Source organism: Thunnus albacares, chromosome 21 (genome assembly GCF_914725855.1).
Source record: "Thunnus albacares chromosome 21, fThuAlb1.1, whole genome shotgun sequence".
In the NCBI taxonomy this organism is placed as follows: Eukaryota; Metazoa; Chordata; class Actinopteri; order Scombriformes; family Scombridae; genus Thunnus; species Thunnus albacares.
In genome coordinates, this window is record NC_058126.1 from 2,090,007 (window position 1) to 2,112,620 (window position 22,614).

General features: G+C 39.5%; 1 protein-coding gene across 1 annotated transcript in view; it reads right to left on the reverse strand.

The window, feature by feature from the left end:
• Positions 1-22,029, reverse strand: part of dnah5l (dynein, axonemal, heavy chain 5 like) — a 64,261-nt gene extending 42,232 nt beyond the window's left edge. The window contains exons 1-30 of the mRNA XM_044339121.1: positions 21,928-22,029; positions 20,843-21,029; positions 19,623-19,788; positions 18,573-18,666; positions 18,349-18,447; positions 16,191-16,372; positions 15,180-15,299; positions 14,967-15,072; positions 14,330-14,425; positions 13,795-13,890; positions 12,773-12,946; positions 12,443-12,532; positions 12,196-12,351; positions 11,572-11,711; positions 11,029-11,180; positions 10,669-10,876; positions 9,647-9,734; positions 9,411-9,534; positions 9,026-9,195; positions 7,805-7,897; positions 7,600-7,703; positions 5,892-5,988; positions 5,697-5,777; positions 4,439-4,693; positions 3,771-3,920; positions 3,299-3,417; positions 2,793-2,929; positions 2,547-2,709; positions 2,189-2,300; positions 736-864 (exon numbers count right to left, since the gene is read on the reverse strand). Of these exons, the coding sequence (XP_044195056.1) occupies positions 736-864; positions 2,189-2,300; positions 2,547-2,709; positions 2,793-2,929; positions 3,299-3,417; positions 3,771-3,920; positions 4,439-4,693; positions 5,697-5,777; positions 5,892-5,988; positions 7,600-7,703; positions 7,805-7,897; positions 9,026-9,195; positions 9,411-9,534; positions 9,647-9,734; positions 10,669-10,876; positions 11,029-11,180; positions 11,572-11,711; positions 12,196-12,351; positions 12,443-12,532; positions 12,773-12,946; positions 13,795-13,890; positions 14,330-14,425; positions 14,967-15,072; positions 15,180-15,299; positions 16,191-16,372; positions 18,349-18,447; positions 18,573-18,666; positions 19,623-19,788; positions 20,843-21,029; positions 21,928-22,014 (3,975 nt within the window). The 5' untranslated portion in view covers positions 22,015-22,029. The remainder of the gene's footprint in view (positions 1-735; positions 865-2,188; positions 2,301-2,546; positions 2,710-2,792; positions 2,930-3,298; positions 3,418-3,770; positions 3,921-4,438; positions 4,694-5,696; positions 5,778-5,891; positions 5,989-7,599; positions 7,704-7,804; positions 7,898-9,025; positions 9,196-9,410; positions 9,535-9,646; positions 9,735-10,668; positions 10,877-11,028; positions 11,181-11,571; positions 11,712-12,195; positions 12,352-12,442; positions 12,533-12,772; positions 12,947-13,794; positions 13,891-14,329; positions 14,426-14,966; positions 15,073-15,179; positions 15,300-16,190; positions 16,373-18,348; positions 18,448-18,572; positions 18,667-19,622; positions 19,789-20,842; positions 21,030-21,927) is intronic.
• Positions 22,030-22,614: the final 585 nt, after the last annotated feature.

Consider the following 22,614-nt stretch of genomic DNA (forward strand, 5'->3'; position numbering starts at 1 on the left):
GAATGACTCGGATTATTCCAGATTTGTGAGATTTTGTCTGTGCAGTTTTTCTGGATTACTGCAGATTTTATAGGGTTCGTTCAAAATTTTTCAGATTATTCTTGACTTTTTGCAGCTACAATATTTGAGTTTTGTAAAAAAAAATAGTTTGTACTTCTAATCTTTTAGGATGATTTGTGAGTTTTCAAGATTAGTACCACCTTTCAAGATTATTGCCAAATTCCAGGGTTCACTTGAAAATTTCAAGGTTATTTCTTTTATTTTATTTATTTATTTATTTTTAAATTTTCGTTGCTAAATTTTTTAGTTTACTCCTGACTTTACAGCAGTATTCCAGACAGGATTGTTTCTTATTTTTTAAGGTTATTTTAACTGTAACTTTTCATGTCACCTTGGCATTCAGGGTTGTTATAGACTTTTCAGGATTTTATTTTTTAAAAAAAAAGGCCAAGTGAGACTTAAAACAAGCCGAATCCCAGTACAATTACCATTACCATTAAAAAACACCTATGTGAAATAAGGAGGAACAAGTCAGCCAATGTAAGACATTATACTGTACATTTAGAACTGGAAATTATAGTGAAATTAAAGAACAGACGTTATTGTGTGACCTAAAATTAATGACAAATGTTCTTCAAATCAAGGTCTGAGAAAGAGATGAAAGTAACAGAATTCATAAGTAGCTCTCTGGTCCAGACTGACATCTGCAGCTGTTTGTGTTTTCAGCATCAATACCTCAATATCTTCTTTGTTTCTCAGAAGCGGAGCCTCCATGATGTTTCTGAGGGAGAAACTCTCTGATTCCACCTGGAAATTGTGAGCAGTCAACTCACTGAGACGAGTCCAGTGTCTGGGCAGCATGGCCTGAAGGATGACAGTCAGTTAAAAACATCAGGATGACTATGATGGTATAATCTGTACATATATTTTTGAGAATTTTCAAAATAAAAGTTTGTAATGTGGATATGATAACCAAGCACATTTATCTCACTAAACTGTAATGAAGTCTTAAAGATCTGGTTTTATGGCCTTTTTGACAAATTTTTATAAATACTGAGTCCATTTTAAAACATATCCAACATTTTTTGAGCAAAAGTTTAGATTTCTCTAAAAGCATCTTTCCTTACAGCCCAGATCCCCCTTTGTCCTCCAGCAGGCTGTTACTGAAGCATCATACATAAAATCTGCATTATTAATGAGCACGTACTCTGATTGGCTGGAAGTGTGGCCTCCATCTTCACCACCATTCAATCAGAATAGGATTTAATGAATAATGCAAGTTCCCTTACGCAGCATGTTTACCTGCAGCAATGTCTGCAGCTGGAGATGTAAGACAGTATAAAGCGTCTATGAAGCAGTCTGATCCTGAATGAAGGCAGAAGCTGCTGCTGCACAGCTGAGACTCAACAGGATGTTTCAGAACGATGAGATCATGTCTAAGTTTCCTCACAAAGTAAATGTAGCTGGAGGTTGTTGGCTTAGCTTTAGCACACTTACAGTGGGCTGCTTTGCTCGTCATCCGGCTGTGATGCAAACTGCGACTACAGAAGTTACGTACACACTCAGCGTAGCGCTGGGTGGCGGTAGACTCGTGCTAAAGCTTCCTGCAGATCTGATTTGACTTTCTGGTGTGATGCAGTAACAAGTACCGCCTCAACACCGCTCACTCTTGAGCCACGAATTTCTATATTTCAAATAACTTAAAAAGACTGAGTACATTTTTAAAGCACAGGAGACTCTTCCATCACCCTAATCCATCCCAAAGATCATTTTTCTTGTTTTTCACAATACCAGCACTTTAAAAAATACATTTATTTAGACAAACAAACATACAAAGAGGCCCAGATGAAAACTAAAGAGGACAGAGTATTTGTAGTCAGGGTCCCGAGGCTCTGGAACGATCTGCCTGAGGAAATCGGATCGGCTGAGTCTCTTAAGTCCTTTCTTAAAACATACTTTTATTGGAGAGCCTTTCCTGATTTTATTTGAGTTTTGATTTCTTGGAACTGTCTTTTATTTCCTTTTAAATTTTAAACCTTATAATTTTATGTCAGCTGTCTTTGTGAAGCACTTTGTAATGTGGATTTTGAAAAGCATCATTATAATTATTATTATTTAAACCAGGGTTTATCAAAATTCACCATACTATACTATACATATGTAAAGTAAGTCAGGCAGGTTGTCCCACCTTGTTGGCCATCATGCAGAGCAGAGGGCAGGTCTCAGTGAAGTCATCGATGGTTTTCTTCAGATCTCTGAAGGCCTGCCACTCCTTCAGCGCCTTCGGAAGCTTTCGGATCCTGAAAACTCAGAAGGAGACAAAGTGAGAGATGAAGCAATAAAGTTACACTCCTCTATGTGCAACTTTTATTGAAGAGTTGACAGGTTTTGCTTTAAAATATTAAAAAGATTAAAAAGATCAATTTCTTTCTTTGGTCAGAAGCTGAAATACAGATTTAAATTAACTGGCAGCATCATATCAATCTTCATCAAATTTAATTTAAATAAATGTTCAATAACATAAAAAAAATATCTCCCTGTTCTACCTGTTCTGGAAGTCCTGCAGCTCTGTGGTGATCTTCTCGATGTTGAGGTCGGCCCACAGGATGTCGTAGTAGCCGGCCACACTGTCGATGACTGAGTTATACAAACTGTAGAGTTTGGACAGCAGAGAGAGTTCCCTCTTGATCCTCTGCAGCTCTGGATACTCTGCAGAAAGGAGAGGAGATGTTGAGAAGGAAGGAGAGAAGGAAGGAAGAAGAGAAGAAAGGAAGGAAGGAATTCAGTCGTACCATTAACATGCAGTCCGAACAGTTCCTCTCCTCCAGAGTAGGTGGTGTATTTCCTCCACAGTTGGTCAAACTCAGCCTGGAAACTCTGCAGCCGCTCACTGGCTTCAGCTGGAGCCACACCTTCCACCCCCGGACCCCTGCAGACACACAAGTTTTACTCTTTGCACATACTACGCTTCATCAGGAGTGTTTCTTCTTGATGTGTGTGCATGTCTTTCACCATCTTATCGTTTAGTACTCGTGGTTTTATTTTTTACATTGATCTCCTTTTTTTCTCCTATACTTTATTCCATGGACATCATTGTATTTTATTTTAACACTGTAATTTAAAAATGCATTGATTTTTCGTTTGCTTTTTCTGTGTGTTTTGTGTTTATAAATGTGCAGATGATGTTAAGCACTTTGTAAACTATGTTTTTAAAGAGTGCTACATAAATAAAGATATATCATTATTATTATTATTATTATTATTATTATTATTATTATTATTATTATTATTATTATACCTGTGGTTGTACTCAGAGCAGAAGCTCTGAACGTGGCTCTGGAAGCTCTGCACTGCAGACAGCAGGTCTGCCTTCATGCTGGGCTGGATCTTCACCAGAGTGTTCTGGTTCTGCACCACCTGAAACCACAAAACACACACACACTTTTATTTCTGTACTTGTGCGGACGCTCATTGACATCAAGCCTTCCCTAACCTGTAAATTTAATCCTGACCGTAGCCCTGAAAATAAGTGTTAACTCTCAAACAGCACTTTGAAGAGTAAGAACCTGATTAAATGACTTCACTTTTCAAAAACATCTTCACTGTAAAGGTTTGAAAGGTTTTTTTTTTTAAACAGACAGAAGACCACATGTACACATACATAGTGACACCAAACTCCACCACTGGAGGGCGCCTCATACACTAAATTCAAGTCAAAAAGTTTTACAGATTAGATCATTAGTGACAACATCAGCATCCCTCCATCTCACCAGGACGTTTAGGTTCTTCCAGGCGTACGTCAGACCGTCTACGCGCTCGGCGTTGCCGTCGTTGAAGAGCAGCTCGTGTTTGTTGAGCAGAGTGAAGGATTCCTCCACCGGGCCGATGGTGGCATCAATACGAACCTCCGCCTCCCGGACCTCAAAACAGTAAAACAGTGAGGAGATGAACGAGTGAACAGAGGGAGGGATGAATGGATTATAATCCGCAGGATGATGAATAAATAAGTGAGAGAATAAAGAGGAGTAAACACATGAAAGGATGACTGAATGAGCACCAAGAGAGAAAGTATGACTGGCAGCACTAACAGTGTATCAACAGTACTGGAGCTGCAAGAATTAATTGATTAACCGATTAGTAGATCGACAGAAAATTAATTGGCCACTATTTTGATAATTAATTAATTGTTCATGTAATTTTTCAAGCAAAAAACCCCAAACAAATATTTGATTGTTCCAGGTTCTCAAATGTGGGAATTTGATGCTTTTTGCATGAATGAATGAATGTGACAGAATGAGTATAAGGAGCAATTTATTAATTAACTGATAAGTGATCGAAAGATTAACTGGATTTTTGAATGAAACAGTGAGCGAGTGAATGAATGAAACTAATTAAAAGAAGAAGAACTCAACAGACAGCCAATCAGGCGCCGGCTGACCTCTCTGAGCGCAGCCATGGCTCCTCGGACGTCCTCCAGGTCTGTGATTGGACGCTGCAGGCGCTTCGTCAGCCCGTCCACGAATAAGAAGATGTCGTCCATATCGGCGGACGCCCGGCGGTTGAGCGCAGCGCCGAAGGCTCGTTTCCACAGACGACACTCCTGAGTGAGCGCCAGCTTCAGCTCGTCGGTGTCGAAGAGAATCGAACCCACCGTGCAGGACGCAGGGAGCTCTGAAATCTGCATCTCCAGCTTCTGCAGGGACAGCAAGGCATCATGGGTAAAGACAATGAACTACTGGCATTCTGGTTGTCCGCTAGAAACTGTCATAAATTGACTTTTTATCCAGTTTTAAGCCACATTTTTACGATAAACTTTTTAGATCTTGGTTTTTAACCTTATCTTTTAGTCATCGGATGTCTGGATCTTAAGTTATCAGAGAAACAAGCTGAGCAAACGTCAGCAGCAGCTCGGTTCATACAGAGCCCCTTCCGAACGTCCTCTGTCTGCCTAACACAGTCAGAGAAACATTGATTTTTAACATGAAACTGTTATGTTCAATGTTTTTACCGGTTTTAATCACTGTGTCTGTTTGTTTTTTTGGTGAGGAGGAGACCTCTGCAGATTATTCAGCTCTGATAAAAACATCCTGAACGATGAACACTGAAGGAATCCAAACAGGGAGAAACTGACTGCAATGACGGCAACAACTCCCATGATCCCACACTGCTTCACAACGTCATCAAAATCTGTCTTTTGTTATTGTTTTGATTCAGACCCCTAGCGGCAGAAATTACATATTCTGCGTTTAATACAAGCAGGAAGCTCCCGGCCTGAAAAGTGAAGCCAGTGTAGAAGTGCCTTAAACCTGCATTCTTTCTCATGGCCAGCAGGGGGCTATCTAGCAGATAGCACTATGGTCAGCTCCACCCTCTCGCTCATCCTCTCAACTAATGTGTGATGTCACGGTGATTACGTCCATATTTCTTACAGTCTACGGTTTAATAACAGAACAGTTCAGCTGCTTATTGGAGCAACTGAAGCTGTTGTTGTGTCTGCTGGTTGGAGATTTTTATGGATCTAAAAACAAATGTTTATTAGGCTCAAGAGTCATGACTCAGAATCCATAGTTGCATCAAACTGTGACCCTCTGTCATGTATTATAGTAAACCGTGATCCTGATAATAATGTTCAGTAACAGAGCAGAACTGCAGTCATCTTGAGAGCTGATGTGATGTTTGACAGAAACTGGACTCACAGAGTAGAAGGAGATCTGAGAGCTGAACTCCGTCAGCGAGGGGTTGGACTGCAAGAAGGCCTGCACCTGCTCCTCTGGGTCCTAAACACATCCGACTGTTAGTCCAACTCACCAAGAACAACAACAACAACAGCAGCAGCCCAACACACACACACACACACACAGACACACACACACACACACACACACACTGACCTGGTTCCACAGAGTGGAGAAGTGAGCGAGTTCATTCAGAGTGTTGGCAGCCTGAGCTCTCAGAGACGACACGATGGAGCCGAGCTGCATCACCAACCTGCTCCAAACACAAACAACAACATAATGGAGCCTGAAGACTGGTGCGGCTGTTTGTCTCTCATTAGCTTAGCTTAGCACTGCACAGATTTAGCATCACACTCCTAAAACATTGTCAGACTCATGATGGACAGTAAAAAAAAGATCAAAATTGATGCAACAGAATTAGAAGTATTTTATTCCTCACAATCTTCTTTCTTGTTAAAACCTGTCTCCTACCCGCAATGTAACCTCACTTCTTTCATTTTCAAACTTGTACTCAAGTGACATCACATGAGGCAACTTATCAGATTTCACACAGCTCGCTCTAGAGTCATTAGAGGCTTTATATGACTTTTGACACATAGAAACACACACTGAGGTGGAAAATTACTGCAGTTCCACTTTAAGTTTGTTATGCTCTCATAAACTGCAGTTTAATCTGCTCCTGTCGTTTAGTGTCACTGCACCTTGAGTTTAATTTAGCTTAACTGAGATTTTAAGTCAGTTTACTTCATGGTAGGTGTTTTTTCTCCAATTTTTTCTTGTTTATGTCAGTATTCAGTGGTGGGAGAAGTACTCAGATCCTTTAAGTACCAATACAGCAAAGTAAAAATACTCCATTACAACTAGAAGTCCTGCATGAAAAATACGACTGCAGTAAAAGTACATAAGTATTCTGAGTTTGATGTAGTTAAAGTATTGCAGTAAAAGTAGTGGTTTGGTGAAGCTAGTTTACACTACTTTATATAGCTAGTTTAGTCCAGTGGTTCCCAACCTAGGGGTCGGGCCCCTCCAAAGGGTCAGCAGATAAATCTGAGGGGTGTTGAGATGATTAATGGGAGAGGAAAGAAGAAAAAACAAAGTTCTGATACACAAATCTGTTTTCAGTTTTTGAACTTTTTCTCTAATCTTTGATTTTTGCTGAAATATTGGATCATTTGAACATTTATTGAAATGAAAGCATGTGAGAAGTTTAGAGGGAAAAATCACTATTTGGTGGAGCTGTTAACAACTCATAGACATGTGAAATGTGACCCCGACTACACACTGCTTTTTGTAAGACGTCAAAAGACAAAAAGGTTGGAAACCACTGGTTTCATCTTTAACAATGTGTTGTATTTTAAAAGCTTGTTATATTATCCATTGTGTCAAATCTTCATCTGAAAAGTAATTAAGCTGTCAAATAAATGTAGTGGAGTAGAAAGTACAATATTTCCCTCTGAAATGTAGAAAGTAGCATCACATGGAAATACTCAAGTAAAGTACAAGTACCTCAAAATTGTACTGAAGTACAGTACTTGAGTAAATGTATTTAGTTACTTTTCACCACTGAATTTCTTTTATTTTTCTCATTATCTGTACTAAATATCATAGAAAACAATAAAAACAAGAAAAAATGTCTGTCCCAAAGACTTGCAGCAGGTTTGTCAGTCATGATAGGAGATGAGTAAACCTCCTGCTTTGTTTTAGTTGGTGAGATATGTAGCCAGCTCTCAGCTAATGATAGCTAATGAATAAAAAGCAGATAAACTTGTATATTATGGTTCGTATTGATGTTGGTGCATGAACTTTAGAATCTAAAAATCCATATTCCGTAAATCCATATTCATCACTGTATTATTGGACTGACTTGGTGATGTCTTTGTGTTCGGCCAGCTGTCTGTCCAGAGGTTTCAGCACCGGCGGCTTCACCAGGATGTCGTCTCCTGCATCCCGAACCGCCGCCTGCTCCACCTGGAAAACACCCAAAGGGAGAGAGAGAGAAATGCTGGAATGTGATTGGTTGTCTGATAACAGGAATTTCCAAAATGAGATGACATGACTGATGAGTGTACCTGCTGCTGTTTGTACTGCAGATGAGAGTAAGTCCACAGAGGAATGTCTTTAGTCAGGGACAACATGACGCTCACCAGCTTATTCACGGTGCTCTGAAACACACACACATACGCACACTTTAATGTGAAAATCGTTGAAAAACAAAAAAAAAAATTCACATGAGAATCACGATTCTTATCTTCTACGATTCTGAATTTGATTCACAAATGTCAAAAATCAATTTTCTAAATGCCTCTCCCTCCCCTTACTCCAGGGTACAAACACCGACTTCTGTTTTTACAAAAGACATTTAACCAGTACTGTTGGTCAGTAAACTACACTTTAATTTCATACATACAGTTATATAGTCAGAAGACTGTAAGATGTTTCCAAATGAACGTAGTTAACCTTTCAAAATCAAAAATTTGTGAACTCTCACACACGTTTCTCTACTGATAGTGGCCTTCATCAAGACCATTTATCTTAATATGTTGTCATAATGCATTTCAGTGGACTGGAGTAGGAAATTACCACCTTTTCTATTCATTCAATTGAGAATCGATTCTGAATCAAATTGGACACCAAGAATCTGAATTGAATGAAATCCTGAGATTCCCAAAGATTCTCACCCCCATCATTTACATTGTAAGGTCATTATGAAGGGATCTTCTACTGGTCAGCATGAACAGGAGGAATGATTACAGCAAGAAAAACAGCTTTAATGTTCATTTGGGCTCCTGACTGTTGGTTTAAGACACGCTTGAAAAATTGTGAACCCGTCCTTTAAAAAGGTAAATAACTGTTGGCTTTACTTGTGGTCACAAGCATCCCAGCTGTCTTTTTTGTCTTTGGTTGATTGTGATGCCATTTTCTTCTACTTTCAAGGTTGGAAGAACAGTAAAGTCCAAAATATCATTGTATGCTGTAGCATTATGATTTCCCTTCATTAGAGCAAAGGGGCTCAAAAAGGAAAAAAAAACGCCCAGGCAGACCAGTATTCCTCCTCCACTCTTCATTCAGGCAGGCACCAAACTTTTTTTGTCCATCAGTCTGCCAGATAGTGAGATGTGATTCATCACTCCACACAACATGTGGTGTATCTTTAGTTTCACCGTAACTTAATTCAAAGTCTGATACAGGCTGGGCTATAACTGTTCAACAAGTCCTGGTGTGCAGCATGTTCTTAATCTTTATTCAGTTGGTATGAAGTATGATGCGTTACTGTAGATAGTTAATTGTACCTGAATATCATCCAGGCTGGGTCTCAGGACGATGTTGGGGATGGCGAGCTGAATGGAGGTTCTGAAGAGAGGAGGAGGAGCTGATTGGCTGCTACTGGAGGTGGAGGACGACGGCTGGTATTTGGGGATATGAAGGCTCCTCCTCAGTGTGTCCAGAGAAGATTTGGTGGCTGAGGGGAAGAGGATGAATCAGAGCAGAGATATCAGTATGGGAAGTTGAAAGTTGAATAAGATACCGTCCCAGTTCTCTGGAAGTAAAGATTAAAAAGGAAGGAGTGATAGAAGACAAGAAGGATGGAGAGGGAAGACAGAAAAAAGAAGGGTAGAAAGGAAGGAAGGAAGAAGGCAGGGAAGGGATGAAGACGTGTCAGGAAAGAAGGTTGACCTTTGACCAGGGCTTCAGTGTTGCGATGGCAGAGCTGACCTATCAGGTTGTAGAAACGACAAGGAAGACAAGTGAGACAGCGAGTCTTCTGTTTGGAGTCTGGATGGAGACACTGGAAAGATCCCTGAGGAGGAGAAGACAGGACACAAACTTTATCAATGAATCATTTAAATTTTGTTTTTAGATCAATACTGTGTGTGAGTGTGTGTGTGTGTGCGTGCGTGTGTGTGTGTTACCTCCAGATTAACTGTCTCTATTGGCCTCATCTTCCTCTTCAGCTCCTCAATCAGCTCAAACACATACTTCTCAACCTGCTGGCTCTGCCTGTATAAACACACACAAACACACTTATACATTGTAAGACGTGTTCTGACAAACAACAGCGTTGCCTAATAAAACACAGTCATTTGTTTGAATGAGAAGGCTGTGGTAAAAAAGTTGAACCTGGCTCAACTTTTAGAGACAAAGTAAACAAACTGCTGCAGCTACAAGTCATGGACAGACAGTGTGTCGGTAACAGGGATTTTGAACGACCAAACCAGCATCTAACAGGTCCGAAGTGACATTTGCAGGTATGTTTACATGCTGTTTAATGTTCTGCAGCTGAGCAGCTACTTAGCTATCTAGCCTGCTAACTGACATTAGCGGTGCACTTCTCCCCAGTTAATGTTTGTTTGGTGGCTCGTTCAACAAGCTAAGGTGCAGGACAAGATGTGTGTTCATGTTTGTACGTTAGATAAGAAGGAGACTTCAGCAGGAAAGCTAACATGGGTTGTTGTTCAGGGTCTGTGTGGCTCTTGTGCTGTGTAGCAGGATGCTATCAGGCTCAGTGTGACCGTTGTTCTGCCTGTGATAGAACAACACATTATCGCTTGATGCAAAGATTTGATTTGCAGTATGGAAACAAGGTCTCAATTTAAGTAGGCAGATAGCTAAATATATTCTGTCATGTCAATATAAAACAAGGGGGTGCCTTCATGAAACCAAAAAAATGTAATTTCTCCTTTTTGGTTTCAGATCTTTTCCTCAAAGGAGAACATGGGACAAGCTATTCCCAGAGCAGATATGTTGCCGTATGAGATTAAAAAAAAACATGCAATTTAATTTCAGTTGGACTTTAATGCATGTGGACAATAGGAAATAGTATAGCAGAACATCCTGACCATTTGACGTGCATCAAGACATCACGAGTGCGCCAGCGGTAGCAGTAATATCAGTATTAATGGTGACAGTAATTGTGTGAACATTGTTTTCTTACCAGTTCAGAGTGACAGCAGCAGCTTGGACTGAGCTGTCTGTCTGCAGCAGGAGGTCCTGAGGTGAGACAGGTGAGTCTTCAGGCAGGACCAACAGACAGCAGGATGATATGGCCTCAAGGAGCCGACCAATACGACACTCCAGCAGGTCTGTGGCAACTTTGGTGACCTGATCCAGTTCTGTTAGAGCCAGATACACACTCCCTATGACTGAGCAAGACAGAGAGTACTGGGTGGTTCGTCACTTGAGTATTGTTGAAGACACTGATGTTCAAATATTCATATTTTATATAGGTTAAGGTTGGTATACATCAGTTTTTATATATTTTATATACTGCGTCTGTCCGTCACTTCTTCCTTACATCCGTCAGTGTTGAGGGTGGTCCAGGACAGTGTGGTGAGTCCAGGGGAGAGAGCTGCCTCCACCCGGCCAATGAATGGCTGTATGAGAGGTAAGAGGAGAGGTGGGATCCTGGCAACCACCGAGCTGTAGTCCTGAAGCAAGTCCAGCAGCCTGGACCAGCAGGGCAGAGAGTCCAGTCAATCAAAGACAACACGAGTTTAGCACCAGTGAAAAGGCTTAAAGCCTGAGCGAAGTAGTCTGTACGATGTGTTGTCTAAAGTCAAAAGTGTTTATGGCTGTTCCAGTTGAAGGTGAGGTGAAAAGCCTGCCTACAGTCTTCAGCAACGTTTAAGTCACATGCTTCACTCCCCAGACAACCACTTTTACACCTCAGACAACAGGAAACACTTTCTTTATGATATTTCCACTCAGGTTTTTTTTAAGAACAATTTGAAAATGGAAATAAAAACAGCTGCACACACCTGGCTAATCTATGAGTAACACAGGTGTGACTGTCAGATTCATGATTTTGGGAAAACTCATAGTGAACAGTTGTTCTTACCGGTTATACAGAGCTTTGAGCTGTGCTTCTCTGGAGGTCATCTTCATGATGACCTTTGGTATGGTCACCCCGAGTTTGGTCATCCAGCGGACTTCCTGCAGCACCTCCAGAACCACAGGGTCCAGGTTCACAAAAAACTCCTGCGAAACAGACAGTTCCAGGTTTTGTCTCATAAAGACATAATAATATCAAACAGTGAAAATCCGAAGCAAAAGAACATGTGGCTGCTGACTGCCGATCACATTCCAGTAGTTTAATTTAATCAGCTGGTAATGAAAGCTGGCAAGTCATAAACATGGGACTCTTTAATCCATTCCTACATGACATACAACATGTTTTTCTGTGTTGATAGAGCTAGGCTAGCTGTTTCCCCCTGCTTCCAGTCTTTGTGCTAAGCTAAGCTGAACAGGTCATGGACTTACCTCTGTACTGGACACACACAGAGGAAACATGTCTCTGGGTTTGGAAACTGTAGGTCACGATGTTCCTTTAATGGACCATAATAATGGCATCTACTTTTTAAAAACTGTTCTTATAAACACCACAGCTCTCCTAAAATCCACATTGAGACATTTGATAGCTGGTTTATTCATCCATTTATTTATCATCCCCCTCGTTCAGCACCTTATTGTTTTCATGTCGGACCAGCAGGGTGGCGTTCAGGCAGTGTGGTGTTCTCTCTGCAGCCTGACTCCACCCTTGCAGGTGCAACAGCTCGTACTGCAGCAGCACCATGGCCAGCTTGTTGTAGCTCCGGATCACCTTCGTCATCTCTGGTCCCTGGCAGCAGAGAGACAGACAGGCAGAGTCACTGAGGTCATATTGATCAGCAATATTGATATGATTGATGTGGTAAAATGTGAGGTCGTACCTTAAGGACGTCAAGCTTCTTCTTCAGGATCAACATGGGAGCTTCAATCTTCCTGAAAAGCTGACGACACCACAAGATCCGACCTGCCACCTGAGAGAGAGAGACAGGTTCAGTCAGACCAACGGGTGATATTACCAGTGGGCAGCCTCTCTTCTGGTGGTTATATATATATGTGTGTTCACATTGTCACCTTTACTTGTGGAAAAACTGTTGTCTATCTTAACCACATGAAATAAAAGAAAAATTGGAAACAAGAAACCAGTGAGAGGACATTTTTGCAAATTTTATCGCATTGTCTAATTGACCAGACAGACAGACAGGTGTTTATACTGGCGGCAGGTTGCGTCCGATGGGCGGCCTGTCTCTCTGTCTCTGGTAGGTCTTCCTCAGCAGCTCCAGCTCTCGGCTGTAACGCTGCAGCAGAAGCAGGTAGTACTGCTTCAGGTCCAGATGAGCAGTCGGACCGGACTCAAACACCACCAGCAGCTCCAGCATCCGCTCCGTCTGAAACACACACACTGGATGTCGCTCTGTTTCGCCCCTATACACATTAGATCATCTTTTCAATCCTCAATCAATTATATTAACAGTGGTGGAAAGTAACTAAGTAAATTTACTCAAATACTGTACTTCAGTACAATTTTGAGGTACTTGTACTTTACTTGAGTATTTCCATGTGATGCTACTTTCTACATTTCAGAGGGAAATATTGTACTTTCTACTCCACTACATTTATTTGACAGCTTTAGTTACTTTTCAGATGAAGATTTGACACAATGGATAATATAACAAGCTTTTAAAATACAACACATTGTTAAAGATGAAACCAGTGGTTTCCAACCTTTTTGGCTTTTGACGTCTTACAAAAAGCAGTGTGTAGTCGGGGTCACATTTCACATGTCTATGAGTTGTTAACAGCTCCACCAAATAGTGATTTTTCCCTCTAAACTTCTCACATGCTTTCATTTCAATAAATGTTCAAATGATCCAATATTTCAGCAAAAATCAAAGATTAGAGAAAAAGTCGGAAAACTGAAAACAGATTTGTGTATCAGAACTTTGTTTTTTCTTCTTTCCTCTCCCATTAATCATCTCACCACCCCTCAGATTTATCTGCTGACCCTTTGGAGGGCCCCGACCCCTAGGTTGGGAACCACAGGACTAAACTAGCTAACTGTATATAATGTAATAATATAATGGAGTATTTTTACTTTGCTCTATTGGTACTTTTACTGCAGTAAAGGATCTGAGTACTACTTCCACCACAGTCTACACGTTTCATTTTAACGTTTACACAACATGACTCTGCATCAGTAGAGTTTAAGTTTTAGTTCTGATCGTGTTGAACTCACAGTGAGAGACTGACTGAGCCATAAGTCCAACAGAGACTGGAGAGACTGGAACAAACCCTGAACCTGGAGCTGGAAGTCTGCATAGTCACTGTCAAACTGACACACACACACACACACACACACACACACACACACACACACACACACACACACACACACACACACACACACACACACACAATCAGGGTTTTTAGAGCCCTCAGACTTTTTGAAGATTTTGTCTATTGAACTAGAACATCGAAACACTTCAGTTTCTAGAAAATCCCTTCTTGCAACATTTTTAAAAGAACACTTTTTCAGTGTGATGTGTTTTCTGGTAATAAATGATATAAGAAAGGAACCACAGAGCAAATGTTACTTATTGTTTTTTTGAACGCCTTTTTACTTGTTTCTACTGCTTTGTTGCTTGTACAGAATTTATATAATTTTCTCCTCTATGAACCACATTGTAACTTAAACTATATATTATATATATATATATATATATATATATATATATATATATATTTTTACATAATATATAGTAGTACTTTACCTCCGGCTTGCGGTGGTCCAGGATGTCGTAGGTCTTGGACTTGGTGGTGGAGACGATGGTCTGATAGCGAACATAAATCTTCTCAATGCCCTCCACCTAAAACACAGCTGAGCTCAGTTTGATTCAGTCTTCTTTCGAAATGACAGTGTGTGTGTGTGTGTGTGTGTGTGTTATATACTATACAGTATATCTATGTTTCAACAAACCAACAGGTGACATCAAAATACATATTGGCTGATTCGAGCAGAAGAATAAGTTGTTAACCTGCTAAACTTTGCAGCTACAACCACAGTTTGAGCATTTAAACTTTCTGAACACATTTTTATATATGGAATAAATATTTAATAGTTTTGTGTTCCTATGACTAAATTTATGCGCAGCAATTTATCAAACACATATTTGCAGGATTGTGTAAACTAACCCTGAACATTTGTTTCCACATAAAAAATCTAAATCATGACATTATCCAAAAATAATTCACCCACACTTAATAGGAATAATAATAATAATAACAATAACAATAACAATAACAATAACAATAATAATAATAATAATAATAATAATAATAATAAGTAGAAGAAGTAGAAGAAGAACTTTGTGGTAATTTGTAGCATAGAATAAAACATTTTAAAAAGACCTTCATGTTTTGCAGAGCGGCCAGGCTCTGCAGGGTGGACGTCATGTCGGCGATTTTCTCCAGACGCCTGCAGAACGCATCAAACTTCCCAAAGATGTAATTCTCACTGACAAGAAAAGAAGAAAGCAGGAAAAGGTTTATTTAAACTTTCATCTCAGACCTCTTCTCTTTGGAAGTTACAAGTTCTGTTGTAAAATGAGGTGAAAAGTTTACCTGAAGTCAAACTGTCTGTTTTCAGGGTTTTCTCTCAGTTTGTCTCTGATGGTGTGGAAGCTCCTCTGATACTCCACGTTCAGATTACAACAGTCAGAGATCCGCTGCAGCAGCACCGGCCTGCCGCACACACACACACACACACACACACACACACACACACACACACACACACACACACACACACACACACTGTTATGTTACATGTTAGTCCGGGTAATTGTGTCTTTGTATGTGTATATTTTTTCTCTCCACTCCTGTTTCTCTCTCCAGGTGCCATCAGCTAATTGGTTTCCACCTGTGCGTGTCAGTCATACAGTACATCTCATTGGTTCCTTCAGATTTCAGATCAGTCAATCATCATCCAGAGCCTATGAGCGGCTCTCTCATTCCTCTGCCCTTGACTTGTCTGTATGAGCTGTTGGTTCACTGTCAGATAAACTTGTTGAAGTTAATAAAACAGGTGTGTGGTGGGAGGTTGAGGACGGTTTACATTTTCACTCACATAGTTAAACGTTATTAGACACACTAAGTTTACTGGTTTTGTAGATGGTAAGTTATTCCTTTTGTTTGTTTTATTTTCAGATATAGTTATTAGTTTTATATTTTTACTTATTTGCTTTGGCACAACCACTTTGTCCTGTCCTCCCCAACATTTTGAGAACCTTCTGTGTATTTGTAAATATTGTAAAAATGTAAAAATAAATTGTAAGTTCATCCATTCCTATGATGAATTTATGAAAACACTTGGTGAGGAGGACATTTTTGCTCTGAGTGAGTATTGGTCATTAAGAAAGAAATGTTTTATATTGGTAGTTTATGTTGTTTTTTTGTGTAAAGCATTATTTTTCTTAGACTACATACAGTCAGTGGTTTGCAGCAATGACTTGTTTCTATTTGATCTCATTACATCTCTCCTCTAGTCTTGTATTGACTAATTTCATATCATCTAATCTAATCTTGTCTCATCATCAGGAATTGTCTGATTTAGTTCTGTCTGGTCTTGAGTACCTGCTGTGGTCCCAGATGCGGGCCACGTCCTGCGACAGGTAGCTCCTGCAGGTGCTGATCATCTGGTTGGTGACCTTGAGCAACAGAGAGGTCATTCTCTCGGAGGTGTTGTAGTACTGAGAGACCGTGTGGATCATCCTGATACTGGTCATCAGGCCGGGAATGTGCTCCAGCATTCTGGTCTGTCAGAGCGAGAGAGAGACCAGGTCTTAACCTGCGGCTTTGGATCCCCAGTGAGGTGTGAGAGCGTTTACTGGAACCATAACATTTTGTATTATTTTTGTATAATATATGTACAGCATATACAGAACCCCTTAAGTCCTCAAAGGCTTTTTTATCTTGTACATGATTAAGTGGTGTGAACAAGATCGTTTACTATAAATTCATGTGCGTCTCCAACATGCCACTCGCCAGCCGCCATATAACGGACAGAACTCAGCTAATCAAGTTTTAGTTTCACTTCTGAATGTAACACAATGAAATTCTTGCTGCTCTTGCGCATAAAGGAAAAAAGAAAATCAATTTATTAACTTATAATTTATATTGAATGAACGTCCTGACGGTCTACTTGGTGGTTTGTTCAGTGACAAACACAGTCCAGTGTGAATGCAGTCTCAGCATTTTGCAGCCTGTTTAAAAAACTCTTTATGCTTGATAAATTAAATCTTTTCTGTCCCTCAGTGATTTGGAGAAGGTCATACATGCTTTTATCTTCTCCAGACTTGACTTTATTGCAACTCTCTGTATTCCTGCCTCAGTCAGAAGCAACTTTAATGCCTACAACTGGTTCAGAATCCAGCTGCCAGGCTTTTAATGGATATTAACAAAAAAGACCCTGTTACACCTGTCTTAGCATCATCACGTTGATTTCAAGTTGATTTATTTATTTTTTTACTTACTTTTAAAGCACAACTTGCTCTGGCCCCAGAATATATAATAGACCTCCTAACATCTTCTGAGACTGAACATGATCATCTAACCAGTTACTCCTCGTTGTTCTCAAGTCCAATTTAGTAACCAGAGGAGGGATCAGACTTTTCTTGTCAGGGCCCCCAAACTCTGGGCCGCCCTTCCTATAGACACCAGACTGTCAACATCTGTGTCAACATTCAAAAAACATTTTAAAACCTACTTCTTTAGGATGACATTCTTCCGTAATGCACCAATGTTTTGTGTGTGTGTGTGCTTCTATGTACATGTATATTTAGGTTTTTGTGTAGATATGTGTCTAGAGACATAGATATAGAGATTGTTGATATTGTTATTATATAAATGTTGTTGTGGTAATAATAGATCCAATACTATTACAGATGTTTTACTGTATCCTGCTGAAACATTCAATGTGCTATTTTGCCTTTTTGTCTTCAGGCTTCACCCAAAAGAAGATTCAGTCATACACTGATAAGTCATCAATCCTGCAGTTATAAATGAAGAAAACTGGATTTGTCCAATGTGTTGTCTAAATGATATAGAAAATGAGTTCCATCTTGTTTTCTACTGTTCTTTTTATTGTAAACTGTGTGATGTTATGTTCAGTAAAAAAAAAGAAAATAGATGTTTATTTTGCAAACATGGTTGATGCACAAAGACTGAGTTGACTGTTCACATATGAAACATATAAATTAGCAAGTTAGCAACAGAAAAAAAGCTCTTTATCGAGTCCATGCATATGTAACAGTTCTTTATGTGAACAGCTCATTTTGATTTTTTAATTTTTTTTTATTTTGTTTGTGTTTATTTTTTGTTCTCACCTTTTTCCACATGCTTTGTATATGCAGTACCAGAAGATGTATGATTTTATAAAATAGTGGTGTCTTGTAATCCCAAACTGAATGGGCCAAATGTTTGTCATGACACAGAAATAAAGAAATTAAACTATAAATTATTATAAGTCATTTGATGTTAAATGTTTCACACATATGACTTAATAGTAAAAAAGTATCACCTTTCATGACTGTGGGAGCTCTGTATATATATGATTTCTTTCAGTTTTTTTGCTTTTTCTTGCCACATATGATGAAGAAACAGTATATTGTTTTTTCTATCCTGATAACAGACCTTAGACAGGAACTTTAAAGTTTAGAGAAGGTTGTTAGTTTGAATACAAAGACTTTATAAAAGATAAAAAGATAAGATAAGATAAAAAGTCTGTTTTTACCGGAGTGCATTTCCCCAGCGGGCCGAAGAACTTGTCCAACGTGTAGAGGAACTTCACGTTGTCCTTGGCCTCGTTGGCCACGACGGTGATGTCCCCGTCCTGAGAGAATCAATCAATCAATTGATCAATCATGATGTTAGCCATGTAAACCTAACAGCTGTCAGATCAGTTTGAAGTCAGTTACACTAAATGTGAATTTAAACTGGTGTCTTTTAGAAGCTGACCAGCTCTCTCCAGGTTCGAAGCGTTCGGGACTTGGCGACCTGCAGAACACCCAGAGTCCTTTTCACCAGAGGACGCTTCACCTCCTCCGTTAGGCTGACACATACACACACACACACACAGACACACACATCATGACAAGTAGTTTATTGAAATTTTAAAAAAATGATGATGTAAGATGATGTAAAATCTGATTAAATTATATCAGACTATTTAAGATTAAAGGACGGGTTCACAATTTTTCAAGTGTGTGTTAAACCAGCAGTCAGGTGTCCATATGAGCAGTGAAAGAGGTTTTCCTCGCTGTAATCATTCCTCCTGTTCATACTGGATATTAAAAGATCCCCTTCAAATCTGCTTTCAATGTAAGTGATGGAGGCCAAAATGTTGAGCTGCAGGTGGAAGTATAGTAACAAAAAGAGGGACTTTTGCACTAAAAAGACTGTAACGTTGAAAGATATCTACTTGATTTGACTCATTTGGACGCTGAAGCTTCATATTAGCTTCAGATAAACTTTTAAATACATTTTGACACAGAAGGAGGACTGTGGATTTTGTCCTCCATCACTTATATTGTAAGTGCATTATGAAGGGATCTTCTAATGGTCAGTATTAACAGGAGGAATGATTACAGCAAGAAAAACAGCTTTAATGTTCATTTGGGCTCCTGACTGTTATTTTAGGAGAGACTTGAAAAATTATGAACTCATGAAAAACTAAACAAGAAAAAAAACGAATGGAATCAAAAGGACGAGCAATATTTTACAAAAAGAGACAAAACAAAATCAAATTAGAGGAAACGAAAACCAGACAAACTGATATTAAACTAGACGATACAAAATTGAAGAAAATGAGATTAGAGGAGATGACGTTAGATAAGATTAGACTAACTGTGGTCATATTTCCAAGATAAGATAAAATGAGATCAGCCAAAACAAGAAGAGATTGAATAGATTAGAATAAACTTAAATGATCTCTGAAGGTTAATCTGATAATGAAGAGAAGATGTATAATTAGTTGATTTAATTACAGCATTTATATTGTACATCTACCTGTTAAAGGTGACCATGCGTCTCTTCCAGTGCTCCAGCTCAGCTGATGGTCCGACGTCATCCGCCTCCTTCCTCATCTGCTCGCTCTCCGTCAGCACCTGCTTGATCTGATTGGTCCACACTGAGACCACGCCCTCCAAACGCTCCACCAGCTCGCTGTTATTGGCTGAGAGCAGAAGCACGAACTGTTATTAAAACTATGGATGAGACTGTATTTATATGGATGAGGGCCATAAAAAGGATAGAAACAAAGGTAGTTGGGATTGGCTGGAGGAGTATCATGTAAAAGACAAGAAGAAATTGATTTCATTATCATCACTGTGGTATCATCCTGTTCCATGTACAAAGCTAGATAATGGCATTATTAAGTTATTGTGTGATATTATTAAAAAAGTCCATAAAAAATTGGCATCACAAGAACGTTTTTAGCATCCTGTCCAATATGGCACAACACAGCCTTCAAAGCTGCAGGAAATCAGCTGTCAAACTATGTTTGGTAGCAATACAGTATAGATGGGAATCCTTTTTGAGGAGCAGATATAAATTGAACATAAACACTTTTCCATAGTTCGCCCAATCAAAATTAATTTTCTCAAAACTTCCCTAAAGAATACTTTGACTATAATTATGAGACAGATAAACAATTCATGTCTTTAACATCAGATGGAGGTACTGTCTCAGGACTGTATAGAAAGTTGATTCACTGCTCTAATCTCAACATTCAGATTCAGTCCCAACGGGAACAAGACTCAGGCTGTTCCATAATTTTGGGCCTTTGTCATAAATCTGGAGTTTGGAACAATAAGTTAAGACCTGCCAGAGGATCTGAGGCTGCACACTGGCTCACAAGGAGTCAGTAGTTCTGTATGAATGATAATGATAACTACAATTTTAAAATCAATTCTAAGATAGACTGGCAGGAACTGTGGTTTTGTGATGACTGTTAAAAAATGCTAAAGCCGAGCTGCTGCATTTATGACCAAGTGAAGGTGTGAAAGTAATTTTGGTCTGATTCCTGCGAGTAGTGTGTTACAATAATGAAGTCTGGAGAAGAGGAGTGTGTGGATTTTTCCAGGTCATGGTGAGAGAACATGGGTTTATATTGGTGGATGTTTTGATGTGGAAAAATTGGATTGGACTATTTTCTTGATGTGATTTCGAATGAGTCAAAAAAGACAGCTGCAGATTACTGAAGGTGCAGCTGTGGTTGACCTTCTTACCTGCGGAGGTGTAGTCTGCAGGGCTGCTCAGCTGGCTGATGACATCAGGAAGGTTGACCTGCTGCAACTGGAACTTTCTCTCCATGTTGATTCTGGCTGAGCTCAGATTACTGACAAACTGATCCACTGAAGACAGAAAGGACTGGACGTCTGGACAGGACACGCCGTCCTCCACCGTGCCCCAAATCTGCACAGAGGAAGAAAGGGTCAGCAGTAAAAATATCACTGAGTGAAGGACGGAGCTAAATCCATACCACTGTCACCATTATTGCCCTCTTTCAGGCTTGTTTTCGTGAATAGGAGTGTTTTGAATGCTTTTGTTCTCACAGCACAAACAGAACATATCATGAGACAAACCTGTCTGTTTTTATAAACATTTAAGTGACACCACCATCTTTCACTAACCTGAACCAAAGTGCTTTTGTTGTCTAAACAACACACACAGGATGTGAACTGACTTCAGAGCGATATATAAATGTAGCTTTATTCATTCAACAAAATGTTATCTGTGAACATAATCCAGGCAGAGATTATATTTGTTAACACAACATAATTGGGAAAACAATTTAATCATATATGAACGTAATTTCTAGGAAATAGGGTTGATTGCAAAGTGCACTGCAGCTGAGCAGCACTCCGTCTTCTCCTTCTTTGAATTTTTTTTATGGTTTGACTTTTCTCAGTTGGAGTAAATCATATTTTTTGTGACTCTACACCTGCCTGACATTGTTTTTCCACTTGTAAAGCACCTAAGAAGAATCTTTCACATCTGGTGAGTTTGTAAAACATTTTATGAACTACGACTCACACGACAAGTCTGTAATTGTACATTTTATTTGTAACAAAGAAAATAGGACAGGTTCTCTTAAACTGCTTGTATGTGCCACTTCTTCACAACACATCTGTTTCTGTTTTGATGAGAAACACTCAACTGAACATAACTTCACAGGATACCTTTAATAATTTGCTACTTATAATGAACAAAACAGATGGATCTCTAAATGATAAAAATCTTTTTAGGTTTCATTCAGATTATGTAAAAACACTTCATCAGCAGAGCATAAAGAATGGATGCTGGTGTGTACCTGCTGTGATCTGAGCGCCGGTAACATGATGTAAGACAACAGAGTTTCCAGACTGTTCAGGATGCTGCCGTCACTGCAGTCCAACATGCTGAAGTTCACCTCCTGTAAACACAGCAGGTACAACAGCATGACGGCATACAGGTGAAGAAGACAGAAGTTAGATTATAGCTGCATAAGCATTTACTGACCTGCTGTACGTTAGCAGTGGTTATCGCCTTGTCAGTGGTTCTCAGGAAGAACAGACACTTCCCCAGTAAAGGCTGGAAAAAACAGAAAGATGGAGTTTTGTTTAATCCAGTGCACTTGGATCAGACACTGTGATCTAAATGTGACGATAAAGAGCATTTCCACTCAGCTCCATCATAATATTTTGGGAAAACCTTTCAAGTTGGTCTCACATTAAAATACAGTCTGTGCTGCAGATAGAGGACAGTCTGCAGTGAATTTCTTTACAGGCTCTGAAAAGTAGAATTCCCTGAAGAGCAGGTATATTTTTACCTAAACCTAAGAAAAACATGAACCCGAACCAAAGCCACTGCTTTAAAAATGGAAGAAGAAAAAGTGAGACTGAGCATTTCTGTCTGTGAACCACAGCAGTGAATGTTTTTTGGTGATAAATGGCACATATAAAGCTCAGTAGCCTGTAGGAGCGAGGCTTATAGTGAGTGAAGCTGCCAACTCAGGCAA